Below are 20,664 nucleotides of genomic sequence, written 5' to 3'. Positions count from 1 at the left end.
AAGTTTATAATACCGGTCATTGCAGATAGTTTCTACTAATATAATATTTTAGCACACTCTTTGTTTAGGCATGCCATATGGTGGGATTCATTTTTGTACAAATACAATGTCATTTTCCTTTTTATCAGTACATCTTTCTGTACCATGAATAGTGGCTCACAGACTTCTTGTTTATACCTACAGTTGTTGCCTTGAAACTTGGGATGAATCTAAACACTGTATTTACTTTTGTTGTAGAACCAAAGAAATTCCCAGAATCCTAGTCCAGAAATGGAGACAGCTATACTGAGGACCCTGACTGCAGCCAAATCACTCAACAAACAGGTAAAAATAAACCAGACAAGCAAACAGATACAAAATAGTCAACAATACGAAGTGTCTTTATAATTGTATTTCTATGAACATTTGGTAAGTGTTAATAGACAATTAATTATTATGACTCTATAGCTCCAAGACACAGCCACAGACCAGGCATCCGAATTGTTTAAAGCTAATGAAGACCACGAGATTCTGAAGCATCTGAAGGCTGCGGGAAACAGTGGGGACCAGCAAAGGGTGACGGAGATGACAGTCAAGTTTGAGGAGCACATGCAGCAGCTGGAGGAGGTAACACATTTATATTAGCTAAAAAGAAAATATACTGTTGGAATAAGGCATAGCTTATGAAGGGGGATATTTAATTTACATGTTCTTGCATAAGGATCATTAACCATGTCATGCTTTTTTTGATGATTTACTTGTGTTTTACAAAGCAACATTCTGTATTGATACATATAATTATTATTTTATGTAATAGGTCTGCAAATTATTTCGTCATATAGCTACAAATGAACAGCTTGTTATTGCTGCAGAACACAATGAGTTTGTTTTGAAGAGCTTGGGACCACTTGTAAGTGTTTTTATTCCCTTTCGTCAGTTTAATTCCCTTTTAAAAAGAAAAAATTCAAAAGAAGTAGTAGATTAGAAATTAATTTTACTACAAAATTTTATTAATTGTTGATTTCAGACTCTCCTGGCTGCACAGGCTTTGTCCCAGTATCCAAACAGTAAGATAGCGCAGGAGAACCTGGACATGTTCGCCGAGTCCTGGGAGACACAGATCAATGACCTGTCTATCATGGTCAAGGAAATCAATGAAGTGTGTCAGGGCAGGGGAGATAAACCAGTGTACATGTCCCTACCCAGACCTGGGGTGAGTATTGTTCTGTTTTAAGCTGATTGTATTCTCATTAACAAAAAGTAATTAAAGCTTTATATCTTTGCAGTGAATATTTTCTTTCGTTTTTAGATCTGATAGGATTAACAGTTAGGACCCCTTTTATTCACAGATTTATAATTTTGAAAAGCTTAAGTTTTGTAAGAAATGAAAGCAAGAAAGATAACTTGGTCATTCTTCTTTCATATGATTTGAAGTTAAGTCTCATAATGCAGTAATGAAATTATCAATGTTACAGTTCTCTTCAAGTTGTACAGTTGGAAAGGGAAAAATCTTATAAATTCTTAATATCTCTGATTCTCAATATGAAGGTCATTTAATTATGCAAATCTACTTCAATGTCTTTATTAGTCAGAAACCAGTAAAGAATCCCTAGTACATGTACTTAATTCTCAGACTTTGATTTTACTTGCAATTATGATGAAATGAAATGTGAAATTTTGAGTAGATTCTTAAGACTCTTTTATATAATATTCTAATTTATAGGGGTGAAACGATACGCCTCCTTCCTCTTGTGAGTTCTATATGTTTAAATTAGTATCTGTGTCAATTCTTCTCTGTCCAGAAAATTTGGTCTCGGTTTGGTTATTTTCGTTTCAGTTTCTCTTACGATACATTTTGATAGAAGGAAAGAGATTACAATGTTGTTTTTCATTGTTGTTTATTTCATTTCTTTGTCACTTTTTTCTTTGTGTTCCTACAGAACATAATCTAGTAAAATAATTTATGTGCAAAATGGATAGAATGTATCAATTTAATTGATTTGACTGTTTTAATATAATTTTAAACTTTAATATTCAAATTTAAAAATAAAAAGCAATGAACACAATATATGTATAAGGATCTAGATGGATAGGAATTTTGAATGTAGGTGACATTTTTAAAGCTGACATGAATTCTTAAAAAACGCAACATTTTCATCTATGTACGACTTGTTTCACACCAACTATAGCCGTATTCCGCCATATTTCTTTCAGATACCTTGTCTCATTGTAACAATGTATACCCCAATGCGCTCGTTACACTTGAATGATTTTTTGCCAAACCCGACATATGAGAACACATGAGGTGATCAAGACATTTCAAAAACAAAATAAACAACATAATAATCATATTTTTGAATGATTATTGATTTGAATCAAAAGAAAATTAAAAAATGCAAGTTTGGAAGAAAAATTTAGATGCATGAGTACGTATTTTTACAGTGCGCCAATTTATGCAGAATAAACTTGAAATAAAAAGCAGTAAAATTTGCAAACACATTTTGATATTATATCATTTGAATGGTAAAAAACAACCAACGTCTTTGATTTGCAGGTCCTATGCAATTGATGCATATCCGTTTCACTCCTACTAATTTAAATGAATTTTCAATGATATATAATAATGAGATTAGGACACACTAGCACACGATACCCTTAGTCCGTGCTGATCAGATTTTGGTCAGGGAAAATATCAAAAGTGGAAAAAAGAAGTTATTTGGCTTCCTGATGTTCATAAGCTATAATTGTGAATTGTTTATCTACATGTAGTTCTAATATAGATTCTGTACAAAGTCTTGTATATAGTCCAGTTGGTTTGCGTCGCTTCATTTGTCAATTATAACTGATTATTTTAGAGTTCTATAATTTGTTTAAATGTACTTCAAATCTGCAATTAACCAGTCAATTTTTTATGTGTACATTACATTCTTTAACACATACACACACGGAGAAAGGCCATCCCCTGTTCAGATGACATTTAGGCATTTGATACCCGGGGGGGGGGGGGGGCATATGTTATTTAAATATTCTACACATTACACACACTCCGTCCACAAAGTATATGCATTTTGAGGAATGTAACTGTTTTATAATTATGTTGTTACAGGAAGTATTTCGAGATTTCAGTATCCCTGCCTGATAGTCTAGGTATTTTTTTTTATATATATAAATAATTTCTGTAGGTGAATTTGGGGGATAATTTTAAAAGCTAGGGTAGGGATACTTGACACTGGTTGACACTTTTGTATATTGAACACCTCTCTCTCTCTCTCTCTCTCTCTCTCTCTCTCTCTCTCTCTCTCTCTCTCTCTCTCTCTCTCTCTCTGTAATTAGACCAATGATAGAGCACTTTGTGCTGTATTTATTATGCCTTACCTTTTTTTCACAGTTTCATAAATTGAATAATAATTTTACTCTTATGTTGTATTAATGAACTCACTAAATGAATTCCCTTATGGTTATAATGGCAAAGTCCATATTTCGCTAAACCTATACGTGTCAGATCAAAAATTAAAATTAGAGGTGCATAATGGTAATATGTAATAAACTTAAGATTCTTTGAAAGTTTAATTAATTTTCTCTAAGTGGTGTAAGAAGATTTGCGTATAAGAGATGGTTACCCCAAAGTATAACTTACCTCCCACTTTTCAGGTGGGGGATATAATAAACGTGAAATATAAATCACAGGAATGGGAACATGTTTATACCTTCTCAAACGTATGTGTCGAAGCTTTTTAAAAAGCTATAGTTTTAGGTAGAATGTGGAATTCTCCTTTATCTCTCTTCCTATATGCTTTTTCTTACATATGTAATCGTTAATTATTTATGTCTAGAAATTTAATTTATTTTCATTTCTTGTGAATCAAACTCGTTTATTATATCCCACGCAGGTATAATGTTTTTGGTCTTTTTTTTTTTGGTCAGTGCAACTTCTCATAAACCGCTGCACAGAGTTTTGTCGAACTTTGCAGATATTTATAGTGTGTGTGTGTAGATTTGCACATCACCAGGAAATTCCGAACATACTTTTACAATTAGATTTTGGCTATATCTTGAATATAGAGGTGAGCAGTTTGTCAGCGCAACTCCTCATAAACCGCTGCACACAATTTCGTCAAACTTTGCAGATATTTAGGACACAATGTGTATAGATGTGCATATTACAAGGAAATTACGATTCCTTTATTTTTTTCATTTTGAATTATGTGAAACTGCTGTTTTTCTTTCATAGTGCATAAAATTAAATAACTTTACATCAAATTATATTAGGTTTAATAAAGCCAATACACAGAATTTATTTGATAATAATTGATCATAAAGAAATCCAGTCTCTTTCAGACGTTTTTCTTACATTATTTTAAGAGAGTGTTATGCATGTTTTATTACACCCCCCCCCCCTCCTATCACAGGAAAATATCTTCAAAAGGTGCGAATGATTCGTAATCATGCATGCTTTATTATAAATTTAATGAAGTTAAACCATGTATAATCATAATATTTATTTACTACATTTACAAACAAGAGCAATGTTTATTTTTGAAAAAAAAAATTCAATCAAACCCACCGAGCTTTCAACCTTTGATATTTTCCCTGACCAAATAAAATGATCGGCATGGGCCACGTGTGTCCAAGCATCTTTTACTTTTGAGTTAGCAATGGATTACATGACTTCTTCATGAGATGCATTTTTCAATAAAAGTAAAATAGGATAATTCTTTCGACATGTGCACATCCCTGTAACGATAGCAGTATTCAGGTAAAAGTTTTATCATGCGTTTGATTCAAATGGATTTTTGCTGTACATAAATGTATTCCGTGTTGTACTTTTTATATTGCAGCAAATGCATTCAAAAATAATTTAATTCTTTATAGTTCTATTTTTTGTTGATTTTTTACTTTTCAAACATGTATTGGTCGTTTATGGAAAAAACTATGCTATGAATGTGTACATGTCGAATATATCAGTCAAGTGAAACAATTCGTCAAGGCTATATATAGCAGGTACAGGTGGATCTTCGATTAAATATGGCGGATGGACAAGGGCGTACAGGAATGTAGTAAGTCGTACAAAGATGAAAACTGATGCCTTTTTAAGAGTTCATGTCAGCTTTAATGTGATTGTACAATACATAATAACTAGTTACAAAAAAGAAATAACATTTCATCTCATCTTTCATAAAACATGTACAGTCTGACAAATCTTCTTGTAGGTTCGCCATCCAATACCCCAATGGAAAACCCCTGTGTTTATGTATTGAATCTATTGCAGAAAGAAATACATAATTGTTAGGACTGGGTATTGGCCAGGGATTTCGTATTGCAATATATTGCGATATTTTTAATTGTATTTCAATATGTATTGCAATATTTTCAATTAAAATTACAATGGAATTTTCTTATCATGAATCTATGAAAGGTAACCAAAGGGAAAAAATCTTGTTGATTTTATTAAAGTTATGCTCTGAAATACATCCATAAAAAAGCTTCTGTCTTACTGTTTGGCTTAAAAACAAACCTTACTTACAATTAATTTTATATTTTATGATAAAATTCCTTAGTCTAAGCATTTTGCAGATATATTGATATTACAAAAACGTATTGCAATATGATATTTTTTGTCATTGTATTGCAATATATTGAAATATCGATATTTTGCCCAGCCCTAATAATTGTATTGCATTATGTACTGTTCAAATAGTGCAATTATTTGATGTCATATTTTGTTCAGATGAAGGTCTATATATGTCAAACTTTTAATTATTTTCATTCAAAAGAATTTTTTTTCAAACAAACTATTAATTATGCGAATTAGTTGACATACATGTAACTTTGAAAATTGAATTCAGAAATATTACTGTTATAAAAGAAATGTAATCAATACATAATTTGGGTAAATTTATAGTGTAGTAAGTAAATTCAGAAAATGTACTCCAAATAGAAAAAAACAGTTATATAGTGTATTCAACTTTCTATTAAATAGGGGAGCAATGATTATAGTTTTTGGTATGCAACAACCATGCATGACAAATTAAATTTTTGTTAAATTACAAATGGAAACTTTCAACAATACTCACTGATTGCTATTACAGAATACCTTGGAACTATAGAGTACGTAATTGATTTAATGTATCAAAACTGTCAACAAATGTTTTGATGAAAAACTCCAAGCCCAAGGCTAATAAGTACATTTTTATAATAAAAATCATTGAACAAATACTTGTTACTCTAATATCAAGGCTAAATCAATACATGTTGTACCAGTTTTGATTAAAGGGGTCAAGAAAAGTACAGCTTTTGAATACTTTGTTCTGATTTCTGCATCCCGCAAGAGGGTCTTTCCCTAAACATAGGCTAATCAACAACTAGGGTCCAAAAGTTTCAGCATTTAAGCATACCGATTTGATGGTTTGTTTGATGCAGGGTAAAGTTAGACTGTCTCGTTTTTCAGTTTTATTGATTGACAGGAACTCTGGTATATGATATTGACTTTATTAATTCCATATCTTAGTAAGTGTGTGTTCATTAGGCAAATACATCATTCCAATCTGGGCTGTAATTAGGGGTTGTGATATCGGCAGAATGTTAAAGGGTATTACAGAGATCTTTAGAAAGTTACATGTACATTTTTTTCTTTTTTAGGTGTGTGTGTGCCATATTTTTCAACTACCTACAAAATTTTTACAATTTTCAATTCTAAATTGAATGATTTTTTTCATTGTGTTTCACTTATTTTTTTGGCAGAAACATGGTACTAACTCCCGTTGTGTAAGGCCGGTGAAGTTGGATGCAGAGGTAGGTTTGTTATAAAATCTGATCACATACTGATATTCTTTAAAAAGAGCTATTAATGCATTTGTGAACTTGCCATTTTCTTTCTTTTTGTGTCTCTCTCTTTCTCTCTTATTTTATGCCCCTGTAAACGAAATTGCTGGGGTATATATTTTTGCCCTGTCCATCTGTCTGTTTGTCTGCAAAAACTTAAACCTTGCCCATAACTTTTGACTGGATGGGACTAAGGCTTTCACATTTCACAGGTGTATTTCATGTGACAAGAACTTTTATTGGTTACCAACAACTTTGACCCTTTGACCTTGACCTTAGAGTTTGACCTACTTTTAAAAAACTTTTATCTTGTCAATAACTTTTGAACGGTTAGGACTTTCACACTTCATGTATGTAATCCGTGTGACAAGACCTTTCACTGGATATCAACAACCTTGACCCTTTGACCTTGATCCCAAAGTTTAAACTACTTTTTAAAAAAACTTTAACCTTGGCAATAGTTTTTGAACTGTTAGGGCCACTGCTTTCATACTTATCATATATAATCCTTGTGACAAGGCCTTTCTTTAGAATCCAACAACCTTGACCCTTTGTCCTTGACCCCAGAGTTTGACCTACCTTTAAAAAACGTTAACTTTGCATCGCTATAACTTTTGAACAGGTGGTGCTAGGGTTTTATAAATCACATTTGTATTTCTTGTGAGAAAGCCTTACTTTGGGTACATGTATTAATGTGTTCAATTTGCATTTGAAAAAATTTAACCTTTGCTGTGTTGCCATACAAGGGCATCAGTGTTTCACAAACACATCTTTTTTTTTTAGTGAGAATTAAGTGCACTCCTGATAAGCAAAACATGAGATAGATTTTTCACTAGATTTTAGGATTTTTAGATTAATGTTAGATATGTATTGCTTGTAAATAACAGAGAAGGATTTTTGTTTAAAAAGTTTTTATGTTAATCAGTGCACATCTATCAATCTAATTGATAGTGCAGTAGCTAATAAGAATTATGCAGCTAAGCTTCAGTGATAGAGAGAAGTTAAAGAAATGGATATTGATTTCTTCCTAACTTTACAGTAGGGATACCTTACTGAGAGTACTGATGAAAGTTTACTGTGGTCTTGTGTTGTCTTGTAGAACTGTGTGCTATCTTAGAGTAATCACATTTTTTGGAGAAATCAATAATTTTTATTGTGCTAAATACATCTGACATCCTCCCAAAGACAAACAAATGGCAGTGTACAGTGGTGAAATGGATCCTGGTTTTAATGACAATCTCTCTCATGGGAGAAACAGAACAGGAACATTTGAGTGGAAAATGTACATTGGAGATATACTCAATGATTTATTCTTGAGAGTAAAAATTACAATGATCAATTAGTGCTTCAATGCTTTGCAAAATTCAGCATAATATATATGTATGTATATATATATGAAGAATCTTGCATTGATTTTCCCCTCTTTCAAATCCAGATGCTAAATGGTGCAGGTCGTAGTGTTACTTTAATCTTTCTCTCCATCTTCCTTTCTTTGATCTGTGTATTTGTGTTTAGGTATTTGTTAAGGAATGTTTTTAAGTTTTGTGTGAATTATTGGTGTGTGAATCACACAGACTTGTCACGTAGGCATATTTCATGAAGCGCCCTAGCGCTTCATGAAAGATATGCCTACATGCAAGTCTTGTGTGATTCACACACCAATAATTCACACTAAACTTAAAAACATTCCTTATATTTACATTTTACATGTTTGGAAGCAATTAGAATATACTTAATATTTGAATTTCTCCCTGCCCTATATCATTTCATTTTTACTAACGTCGCTCCAACCTCATTGTGACGTCACAACGCAATTTTTCTCCTTGTATATTTCTACGCATAAGTATACACGAAAATGGTTTTCAAATCAATTTCACAGTTGGCTTTGTAGAAAAACACAGCAAATGTAAATATTTACATGTACTGTGTCTGTAAGTAAGGGTCAACAGGAGTACATGTACTGACAACAGGGAGGTAAAGGGGGAAAAGACATTTATCTGACTTACAGTTACAGATTTATGCCTTCAGGGAAAGTAATACAGTTCACAAAAATTTACGGAATTTTTGGAATTATGTCATAGGATACTCTTACAGATTTTATCAGATTTATGTAGAATATATCATTAATGATTCATGATACTAAGCTTAATTTACACATTCTCTGTGTATTTTAGATGCACTGATCAAGAATATCCTTTTCATGCTAACCATTAGCTGTCACAGTCAAATTGCCATCTTCTTATAGAACATAAACTAGTCATGTCAAGTATGGAATTCATTTACATGATCAAATCTGATCTATCGCATTAAATAGAGTTATAAAATGTCAGTCATGGTAATGTAGTGGGTGGGAAAAATGATAGCTTCCTGACTGTTTGAATTTATAACTTCATTTATCTCCAAGCCTGTGAGGGAATAAAAGTATCAATACCCTTTACAGTGGGTTCAAAGTCAAAATTCACATTATTTCATTCTTTTTAATGATTTTTAAAAATATGAAGTGAGACAGGTACACATAAATAATTTACACTGAGTACTTACAATCTCTAGCCAGAGGGTTCTCATACACAGCCCAAGGTTCTGTTCCTTCTTAAGGACAGATGATACAAACAAAAAATGGATGCCTGGGTTGGTATACATTTATTGGGCTAATTTCATTGCAAATGATGCAAATAATAAATTTCTAGAAGATAAAGAAATTGTAAACCTTCCGTGATGTTCAAAAGTATGCCATTCTGAAACTATCCTTATCTATCTATACAAATATTTTTCACTTCAAATTCCATTTTTGGGCAAATTTGAATAAAAAATTGAAAACTATGCGGTGAAAGTTATTATTTTTAATCCTTTAAACATGACCCAAATTATTATTTTTAAATTCTTTGACAAAAGTTTGTTTGTATCATCTGTCCTTAAAACAATTGTGGGCTGGGAAAATCTTATCTGTAAATTAGTTAAATCAGATGATATTCATTTTCAATTTATTGACTTCACCATGTTGGTATACAGTCAAAATTTTGAAAACAAATGATTAACAACAGTGAATAAGAAAAGTGTTTGATCTTTAATTATTCTTCATAGGGTCTCTATTTTTTCCTATATAACAAAGAAATCTTTTCTCTTGATTTCTCAATCTCTCAAAACTCCTTACTTTGAAAAGTTAAATTACAATAGCATAATGCATATATTTTAATCATAATTTACCCTCTATGTTTCAAAATGGTAATGTGTACCCAAAAGAAAATTGATAATTGTCATTCTTTTCTGATGGTACAGAAATTGTAAAATACCTGCTCTGTAAATCGGTTCGTCTTTTTATAAGATAATCATAGTTCATGTGATTGTAGCGATTGTCAGTTATTCCAATATAATTCTAATTTCTCAAATAGCTGAAGTCATTTAGTTTAAATTTATATAAAGACATAGAAAGCGAAAAACCCTGCTTGGAAATTGAAATCATTTGATGGTTCTTAAAGAAGAGGAAGAGGGAAATTGATTAGAAATATAAATGAAGTCGTGGATTATTTAAATCAGGCCATAATATCCAATAGGAATTCTAATCTACCAAATGATCCCGACAGATAAATGTCAATTGGTGGAATTTATAAGAAAATACAGCAACAATATGTCAAGATCAATTAATGTTTCAGAGTCCTATATAAAAATAGTGGCTTACGAAGTAACGCTCCAAATCAATAAAAGAGACGTGGGGGGATAGTGAAGAAATTCTCTGAATAGGAGCAATTGTCAGGAACTTCTCTCCATCATACGGCCAGCACAATGTGTCGTAAGAAGTTGGTTTATATAACTTAAATCCTTGTGATGAGTACAGAGTTTATTAACCTGTCTATGTGAGAGAATGATACTGTATCAAAAATAATAATAAGGCATCTTATGTAAGTATTTTATAAATTATATTTTGCTGAATAAAACTATGTATATATAATTGGTTTCAGACAGTTTCAGAGCTACAAATGTTAAAATTTATTTATTGAATTTTTTTTTTCAAATTTGTATTTGATTAAAAAAAAGCATAATTTTATTATATAATATCAATTGCATTTGAAAAAACTGCTGGTTGATTTTTCTACATTTTAAACTGGAGAATTAAATAAGAAAGTAGTTTTATTTTATTATGTGCAACAAGTTACATGTAGATTGATTGCTTACTTTTGAATGACTTTTCAACCTATTGCATACATGCCCAAATCTTTTTAAGTGACATATCACAACCTGCATATGCTTTTTAGAAGAAAAAAAATTATATAGAAAATAGAAACAACCTCTGATCATGTCATGATAGGTAAACAATTTTTAGCCCACTGCCAGTATGAAATTGATTTTTATGCTCCCCTTAGAAGAAGGGAGATCATATTGCTTTGCTGCTGTCTTTCTGTTGGTCTATTTGTCTGTCAGTCCACTATCAATTTCCGTTCATTTTCTAAGCAGAAGTTGCACATATTGAAATGAAATTTGGTATACAGGTTTATCATAAAATTATCTAGGTCAACATGTGTTTTAGGTCCATTTTGGACAGAGTTATGCCCCTTGGACTTAGAAAAATTCCAATTATTTGCAGTTTCCGTTCATTTCCTTTGAAACAGTGGAGATATTAAAATGAAATTTGGTGTACAGATTTATTGTAAGAATATCTAGGTCATGTTTTTTGGGGGTAAGATCGGGCCATTTTAGACAGAGTTGTGCCCCTTGAACTTAATTCCAATTAGTTGAGAGAGGGGGGCATAAGTGTTTTACAAATATCGCTTGTTATTCTTTGCATAATTTCTAGCTTCACATATTGAAAGTTAGTTTATGATCTATTGAATTTTATCTCAAGAGAAACTAACATGCATGTTTATTTTATTTTAGGAACAAGCTAAAATAGCAAAACTTGGTCTGGAAATGAAATTAATTACATCAGAAATGGATGCCGAGACTGACAAATGGGAGGAACCCGATAATGATATTGTCAAGCGTGCCAAGAACATGTCCAGTATGGCCTTCTCCATGTATCTGTTTACCCGGGGAGAGGGGCCACTAAAGACCACACAGGACCTATTTATCCAGGCCGAATACTTCTCATCAGAAGGCAATAAACTGTACAAAACTGTCAGGGACTTTAGTGATAAGGTAAAGATTTTCTCAAATTGCTGTCAATGATTCTTTAATGATGATAATTATAGAAATGCACTGTTGTTGACAAGGTGACTTGTCATTCAATATTTGTCAGTTATTATTGCCTCAATCAAAGGAAGATTACAGTGGACCCTCAGATATCCGGATGCTTCAGTATCCGGACGACTTTTTCTCGGAACAGAATTTTTTAATGTTATTTGTTCTTGTTTAACTGGAAATTCAGATATCCGGACACTTCACATATCTGGAAAAATTGACTAGGACCAAAGCGTCCGGATAAATGAGGCTCCACTGTAATTCATCTAAAACTACTCTATGTGTACCTTGTTGCAGAGAACAATGCAATAATTTCCGAATACTGCTAAAATTTTACTAATAAATGCTATACACAGTGCAGACATGAAGCGCAAATTCATGATTAGGCCATAATAAAAATATTCCTAGATTCTCATCCCTGCCCGCCCAGATTTTGTACCTCCGCCTCGATTTTTTTTATTTCTGTTTTTCTTTGTCTTAATTCTCTAGGGATCAGTATTTATCTACCATTCTACTTTTGTTTTAAATCCTGCGAAAGTCGACACAATTTTGACAGCTGAAAAGATGGTAATTCCTGTAATATGGTACATGCATATATACTGTATAGGGGATTAATTTCACGGGTTGTAATTTTCGCGTTTTTCTCTCATCTGACACGATCGTTTCCAATTGGTATATAATAAAAGTTACCTCCCTTGTCTATATATCTTCATGTTAACGACATTCATGTTTTTATTTCAACAGGGTAGGTTAATTTAAAATTGTTAGATTGAATAAATAATTAATTAATCAAGGGCAGTTATTAAAAGTCCTTCACTACAATGACTTTCCTATATGTTATTATGATGAGTGCATGTGCACTTAAGATCTTCAATACAACGCGGCGAAAAACCACTGGACGGAAATAGATGTGTTTATGTAGTTCGACAAATAATATCCTTCCAAATCTTCAGTAAGTTTGATATTTATCTGAAAGATTTTTTCTTATCAAAACCAAAATCTAGAAAAAAATCAAATATGCATGATTATGCAGGTAACAAATACACATGGTAACATTAGTTACGCACGGTCAATCAAAACCCACGGCCCACGTGTTTTGATTGATGAAACATGTAGAGTTGGCTATTAAAACAGTTTTGGAACAAACACAAGTTATTTATCTGCCGATTTTAATTAAAGTAAAGCGTGATAATTATAATAATTGAATGATAAGTACTACCCGTAATTACTGAAATGACCATGTATTGACGATACATGTGTATAAACCTATCGTAGTCTATTCCTAAATTTCAAAATAAAATATGGAGATTATTTTATAAAAAATTATTCACTGTTAATCAACACCGTGAATATAGCGAATATTAACACCGCGAGTTATTTTCCCCCTATACAGTATTTTAAACAAAGGTCATTGGTTGAAAAAGATTGGTGATGATGTGAAGTAAGAGATAATTGAACCTTTACTATGACTTTTATTCGGGTACTGTAGATAAAATTACACCGATTGACCTGGTCAATAAAAAAATCTGGAAAAAAAAATTAAAATTTTTAAAAATATTCGGATGAGAATCTAGCAATTTATTTATTATGATCTTACGGTATGCTAACCACTCAACTGTGCTTAATTTTGAATACAGGGGGTAAGTCAATTTATGTATGCATACAGTATAAGCTGTGTAGGGGCTCTCTCTGAAAGTATCTAGAATTAAATGGCATGTTTCAAAATCTTCTTCTCAAGAACTACAGGCTAGAAAAGTTGAAACTTGTATGGTAGGTTCGTTACCTATTCTGGATTCAAGTTTGTTCAGATTGTGACCTGGTAGGAAGGGGCACAATTACAGGCAATCAAACTTTTAAAGAAGGAATGTATAGGGAAGAAAATGCTGATGAATAACAGCTTAGCAATAGTCACTCAGGTGAGCATTATGACCAATGGGCCTCTAGTTAAATGATCTCTACTTTAAGGAGGCTGGGTGGTTAACAAATACTGTAAAACGAGAAAATTTGGCGCATACATATTTTAGCGCAAACGCAAGTGGAAATACATTGGTGCAAATAAATTTTAGCGCTTGCACTTGTCAGTAAAATATATAAATGTGATATTTTGTTTTTTTTATCCACACCCGTATTTTACTTTTCGGTAAGTCAAGCACGGAAACACATTAGTACTCCCATATATCAGTAAACATTCATTAACTTTACCGCGGTACGTGTTGCTATCACATGGACATGGTACAATGTTAAAATTTATTTTATTTCTATTTTCAATTAAAAGAAATGGAGTATTTACTCATTTAAATCATATTAAAACAATGCATGCATCGACAGAAAATTATTTAGATAAAACGTTAATCCTAATCAGGTATTGTCTGTTAGCTCAATCGCCATGCTTGATTGCATTGTTTACCTCAAGGCGATAGATGATTGACACGCCGAGAATCCAAACTTTGAAGGTGCTAATGATAATAATCGGGTAACAACTACCGGGGTAACAATAGTTTAATTAAATTATAATTTGGCAGAACTTTCTGTGTTCCGAACATGTGCTATAAAATCCAATGACCCTTCGGCATTACGTAATCGCGTGTTCCGGTTTACACGTACTTATGTAAAAAAAAAAATGTTGAACACACACAAAAATGATATTTAAAAATCCTTTAGCGCACAATAAATTTTAGCGCTCAGGGGCTCTTGCGCCAAAGGCGCTAAAATTAGTAGTGCGCCAGATATTCTCATTTTACAGTAAACAAAAAATTAACCACCAGATATAACTTAAATTTTAAGATATGATATCTTTAGCTGTCAACTATCATTTGACAAAGAAAAATTTCATACATATTAGTTTTGAAATTTGATCATTTTTGTATATCTTTATATGGAGCTCTTCGTTTAAAGGAGATAGAAATAGTCTAAAAATGATCACGACCACCCAGCCTCTTTAAATTCCAGCATAGATATTTATTTAAATAGTCATTGGAATGGTTTTAATTTAAGGTAAGTAGTTCCGATCAATTACGATTGTTTTGTTGAAATTCTCAAATGATAATTGGACTAATAAAACACATGTTACAGGTGCCCCTTTGTGTTCACCGTGAGGAACTGATGACACATCTAGAGAGGATCCCAGCCTGCTGCCAGCAGCTTCACTCCATCCTAAGGACCCAGACCAGTGGCAAAACGGCCACATTTAACAAGGTAAGGCAAACAACAACAAAGTCATATATTTACAATTATTATTTTTCTTTATTGTTCCAACTATCTGATTGGCTCAAACTGGATCACATGATCAAGTATAAAAAGTGTTACAGACTGGATGTTTCTATTTTAAAAATTTATAAACCTGCTGTTTCTAAAATTGGAAATGTTCTATTGTGAAGAAACAATAGTACTGACGTCACAATAGTCTTTATAGCCTGGATGTTTCTAAAAACAGATACTGCAGCTGGTTTTCATTACTGTGACGTCATAATGCAATGACATAACAATGCCTTGTATGAGAAGATACTGAGTATTACATGTATAAAGAAGGATTTTTAAGACATTTCTTATTAACTGATTATTAACTGATTAAAAATAATAAAACGATTGTAGCCTTTTGATTCGGTACAATTCCTCGATATATAGACCTTATAGAAAGCATATCGACCTCGCACTTCGTGCTTTCTCTAAGGTCTATATATCGAGGGATTGACCTCATCAAAAGGCTATAATTGTATAATATCATACCCACATCTTATGTCACAATCTAACAGTAGATACAGACCAGGGGCAAGAGCAGGATATTCAGTCCACTGACAATCTTCATAAAAATTGAATGATATTTTGTAGTCTGTTTAAGTGCTAAAATTGTTCTTGTTTGGTTGGTATAAACACCTGCAAAATATTGCATAGTTCTGTGAAAAAGTAGTGTTCATAATTGTATCACATTATTTCCCTTTATTAGAGCTTTGTTTGCTGTTTTACTTGGATGATGCTTTTGCCTTGCATAATACATTTTATTCCACTTCAGACAAATTTGTTGATTACTGATTGGATAAAAGCGAATCATGTGACGCCCTAAAATTTTCCGTATTACGTCTCCGTCGAGGCGTAATATGAAAATCGGGCACGCGATTCCGTTCGAAGCGTTGTTATTGTCAATAAAAATGGCGGCTAAGAAACAGTTTACGTAGGTAGTTTATTAAATTTCTTGTAACTGTAACGATATTTTATGTTGATTGTTATTGGATTAAAACTTAATATTTTCATAATATGCACAAATATTTTTTTTATATTGAAAAGGGTCTTCAGCAGGATAAATTCGTAACAAAATCAGTTAGTGACCTAATACGGATTCATACAGGGTGTGAAATGGAAATCAGTATTGGGTCTTGGCTTCGCCTCGCACAATATGGATTTCCATTTCACACCCTGTATGAATCCGTATTAGGTCACTAACTGACTGTGTAACTAATAATATAATTCTTATAATAATCTTATTAGCATCATTCTATCACTCTGTAGCCATTTTGTTATGACTTTATAACACCACTGTGCATTCACAATAACTTCTCTATGTATTTATGAATAGGTCGACAATGCAATCCAAGAAACAAAGAATTTGATGAACATTATTGCAAAAGTTGTGACCACTTCATTTGTTTGTGCAACCAAGGTAGAACATTCATTTTGTAGGCCTGCTTTGAAAAAATAATAATGAACATGTAAAAGTACATGTATTTAAGTTTTAGATGTATAGAAGCTTTTGTATTGAATAGATTTAGTATAACATTTTATTTCTTTTTAATTTTGATACAACATTTTTATTGTAATTACTAACACTTCATGGATTTAGGAAGGTTTATAACAAAATTATCAATTAACACACATCTTTTTAACAGATGAGTTTATGTTAATCCAGTTTATCTTCCATTTACACAGTATAACATAGACTACAGAAAATCTCCAGGCTCAAGTCATCGCTGGAGAAGCTCAGGCGAGGCGCGCTCAGCTACAAGCAGTGACAATGAGTCCATGTACAGTAGTTCTATGTCAGATGGACTCAACAAAAGCTCATCATCCAATAAACAGTTTTCTGCCAGCAACACTAGTTTGGAGTGACAACCCTCAGGTTCCAACTAGGTGCTCCAAAAAAATATGGTATTCACTCATGTGAAACTAATTGATAAAATGATGATACAATCAAATCTTTCATGAGATGCATGAATTATCTGCATGTCTTTTTTCTTTATCATTAAATGAACAAACATTTTCAAAATGAAGAGAAAAGAACAGAATGCTTATGATGCTTTGAATTTTTTTCAGCCTGTGCAATATATTTGTGAAAGCAATTAATACATATACTGTGATGACTCCATTACACACTATGTGCAATAAATTTTGTAATGTTTGTTCTCCACATCTCCACATTCAGTGTAATTTTTTTTTGTTTAAAATATAAAATGCCTTTCAGTTTTTCACACTAAAAAGTGAGGCTGCTCTCTCTCTTGCTTTACCTTATACTGAAGGTTATCCCTTGTATCAGATTGACTCGAGTGCTGTTGTCAAATTGTGTTCAGAGTAAATGGTTTTTTTTGTAAGCATGCACAGCAGTATTTTTTCTTTTTGTAGAGAACCTACACAGTTCTTATTACAAGTTTATGACATTTATTTTAGCGACTCAATTTAATTATATATACATATATCTCTCACATCATTATTCTACAGACGAAACTTCGTGTGTCAAAAGACTAGAAATTATGCTTTGCTTAATATGACAATTTTACCATGTCAGAAGTCTTTGCTTTTTCAGTGTTCATTAGTCAATTAAAATTATTTTAAAAAATAATGTCTACCAGAAAGCAAATATTTATAGCCATTTCTTATTGAAGTAAACTGTGTTAGGAATACATGTTTGACCCATTTAAGCTGATCACACTCTTACAACTTCTAGTTAAAATTATGTAAAATGAGATTGTGTATTTTATTAAAATTAGAAATATATACATGTATACATATTTAGGTTGTAAACTAGAAGTCCCAGACTCTGTGATTTATTTACGTAATTATTACTATGTATTTATGTTGCACTTTGTTTAGATTTGCACATTTATTTTAATGGTGCTTGTATACTCATGTTAATTTGATTCTGATGCCTGAGATCATGTTTTTTCTTGCCTTTATGAAATCTACAAATTGTTAAGCATTCCATCATACATTTCCCTGCAATTATTTTTGTAATGATCTGTTCATGTTTTTGTTCATGCAAGTGCTTTGCTTAGAGAAATGGATGTAAAATGTATTTTAAGATTCAGAGTGTTGTGAAAACAAACTTCATGTGTATATTGTATGATCACAGAAAAATAGATACAGGAGCGAAGAACTGGGTTATAGAAAATATTAAATATATTTGGACTGATCCATGTAATGGTAGTTTCTCCTTATTCAGTGAACCCACATACCCCCCCCCCCCCCCCCCCCCCAGCTTTTATCAAAACACAAATACCTCGCAACATAACATAATTTAATTGGAATGCATCTACCGGTATATGGATGTTTGTAAAATAAAGAAATAGACATAGTATATATAAGTAGTAGATATATTTAGTACCATATTTTGTTTTATGTTTATTCTTAAAGGTCAGAGTGTAAATACTGAAGGTCATCTCTCTGTATATGACTTATTTCAGAGTATCAAACCAATTTTTTTCTAGGTCCATATTAGTGTATTATGTATTTCTTTTTGTGTGTGACAATGTATACTTTCTGAAGTAGTGATATATTTTGGGAGATATCAGTAGCAAAGATATTAGTTGTACCTAGTCTTGTTGTCTGAATGACTGCCTGATCTCAGAAAAATGCACTGTATTTATTGTGAAAGCTGAAATGTTTTGAATTTAGAATTTTATGACTTTATACCAGCTAATATCTTCATTGGGCCATAACTTTGTGACATTTTGATCATTCGATGGTTAATATGAAATTTCAGATGGATGTACTATATTAAACTTTTGCAGCATATATTTTATTTTTCATCATATCCAGGATTGATTCATATATGTATATGTTAATTATCAAGAAAAAAAAATAGTCGCTGATGTATGACATCCATGTGTAGACAGCACACAGTGTTTATTGTATGGTCATTTAGGATTATACTGATTAACTGTTGGAAATGAGAACTGATGAATTTTTTTTCTTCAAAATTTTGATTCAAGAAAAATGTCTTTCTAAGATATCTGTTAGTACTGAACATCAAGTCAAGGTTCAGTTAAGAGGATGATTTAAGGTCAAGATCTAGTAAATGAAAGGTGCCTACAGATTTATCAAACTTGATAAATAAATTCCTTTATTGATGCTTTACAACTTTAGCTTGGTCAAATAAGGTGTTTCGGGGCTTAATTTGTAGGTAAACAAGATGAAAAACTGTATTTTAAACTGTAAATTTCAATGAAAAATTAAGAAAACCAGTCATGAGTATGGGAGTTTTTTTCGTATTCGGCAAAGAAAATGTACCCAAATTGCCTACAGTCTCTCAGAAAACGTTAATTAGTATGTTCATGGCCTCTTCTTTAAATCAATATCAAATTTAATATAGGTATCCGGTTTACTTTTCATATGATTTCAAATTGAATGACATGAATATACCCTATTTTCTACATAATTCTGCTAAAGCCGTAAAGTACGGGAAAAAGAAAGTTGAAATTGATTATGACGTCATAATGGATCTAGCACCAAAAAATTAGTCTCAAGTTATTTACTAGGTCTTGACCTTAAGAAGTCTTTTAGTTTAAGTTTTTCTTAATACAGAAGTTAATAATGACAATAAACTTAATACATTATAAGTGAAAAAAAATGGAGAAAACAGCCAGTCAATTGACAGTATGTAGTAATCCTTTTTGTCCATGCACATATCCAGTGTCAGGTATTCTATTGTTTTGTCCTTTACATGTGTATAATTTTATTTATTATATTTATATTATTATTTGCATGTTTTTGTGTTCTAGGTTGTACCTTATGAATGCTGTATTGCAGAGATTATTAAAATTAATGAGCCTAATTTGTGAAGATTTTTTTTTTGGGGGGGGGGGGGGTGTTGCTGTATGGCCTAATTGATTCTTACTGAAAATTCCTTCATGATTTCAACCAATCCAGTATAAAGTATCTGAAAGCTGTTTTAAGCATAAAGTCTTGAGTTACAGTACATAAAGAAAGTATATTTATAACAGATATACAGCTTACTCCACTTATATTGAACTCGCTTATTTTGAAATTCCTGTTATTTTGAAATAGAAATAAATCCCCAGTTTTTGCCTCTCATATTCTTTGCATTAAAATAACGGTTATATTGAAATCGGATATATTGAAATTTCGCTTATATTGAAGCCACTGATCGGTCCCCGCAGGTGATTATGAGTTGTTATCATAACGGTTATATTGAAGTACTCCCTGGCAAATGTCGTTACGGTTGGTGACAGTAATTATGCCTGATTGACCAGTTGATATCAGAAGGTGTGAATAATTAAGTTTTCAATACTGCATGCTCTTACGAAAAAAAAAATCTTCACTGTTATATTCTTTGCGTCCACGTATATAATACGGACATATCGAGACTAACAGCTAAACATTTAAAATAATATAGCAACCCTCACAGATCTAGGAAAAAAAACCATAACTTTGAAATTAAATACGTCCTGTTAATTCGAAATAACT

At 32.0% G+C, this 20,664-nt stretch overlaps 1 protein-coding gene across 1 annotated transcript in view; it reads left to right on the top strand.

Annotated features, from left to right (window-relative positions):
• The window catches only part of LOC134276747 (alpha-catulin-like), a 32,058-nt gene extending 13,644 nt beyond the window's left edge, over positions 1-18,414 (top strand). The window contains exons 8-16 of the mRNA XM_062759028.1: positions 238-324; positions 448-606; positions 797-889; positions 1,007-1,192; positions 6,721-6,771; positions 11,671-11,931; positions 15,046-15,168; positions 16,544-16,627; positions 16,894-18,414. Coding sequence (XP_062615012.1) covers positions 238-324; positions 448-606; positions 797-889; positions 1,007-1,192; positions 6,721-6,771; positions 11,671-11,931; positions 15,046-15,168; positions 16,544-16,627; positions 16,894-17,073 — 1,224 coding nt within the window. The 3' untranslated portion in view covers positions 17,074-18,414. The remainder of the gene's footprint in view (positions 1-237; positions 325-447; positions 607-796; positions 890-1,006; positions 1,193-6,720; positions 6,772-11,670; positions 11,932-15,045; positions 15,169-16,543; positions 16,628-16,893) is intronic.
• The last annotated feature ends 2,250 nt before the right edge of the window (positions 18,415-20,664 follow it).

The sequence above is a fragment of the Saccostrea cucullata genome, unplaced genomic scaffold (genome assembly GCF_032062105.1).
Source record: "Saccostrea cucullata isolate Sc308-1 unplaced genomic scaffold, CSIRO_AGI_Scuc_v1 ctg212, whole genome shotgun sequence".
Classification (NCBI taxonomy): domain Eukaryota; kingdom Metazoa; phylum Mollusca; class Bivalvia; order Ostreida; family Ostreidae; genus Saccostrea; species Saccostrea cuccullata.
This window is presented reverse-complemented; position numbering and strand designations above follow the sequence as displayed.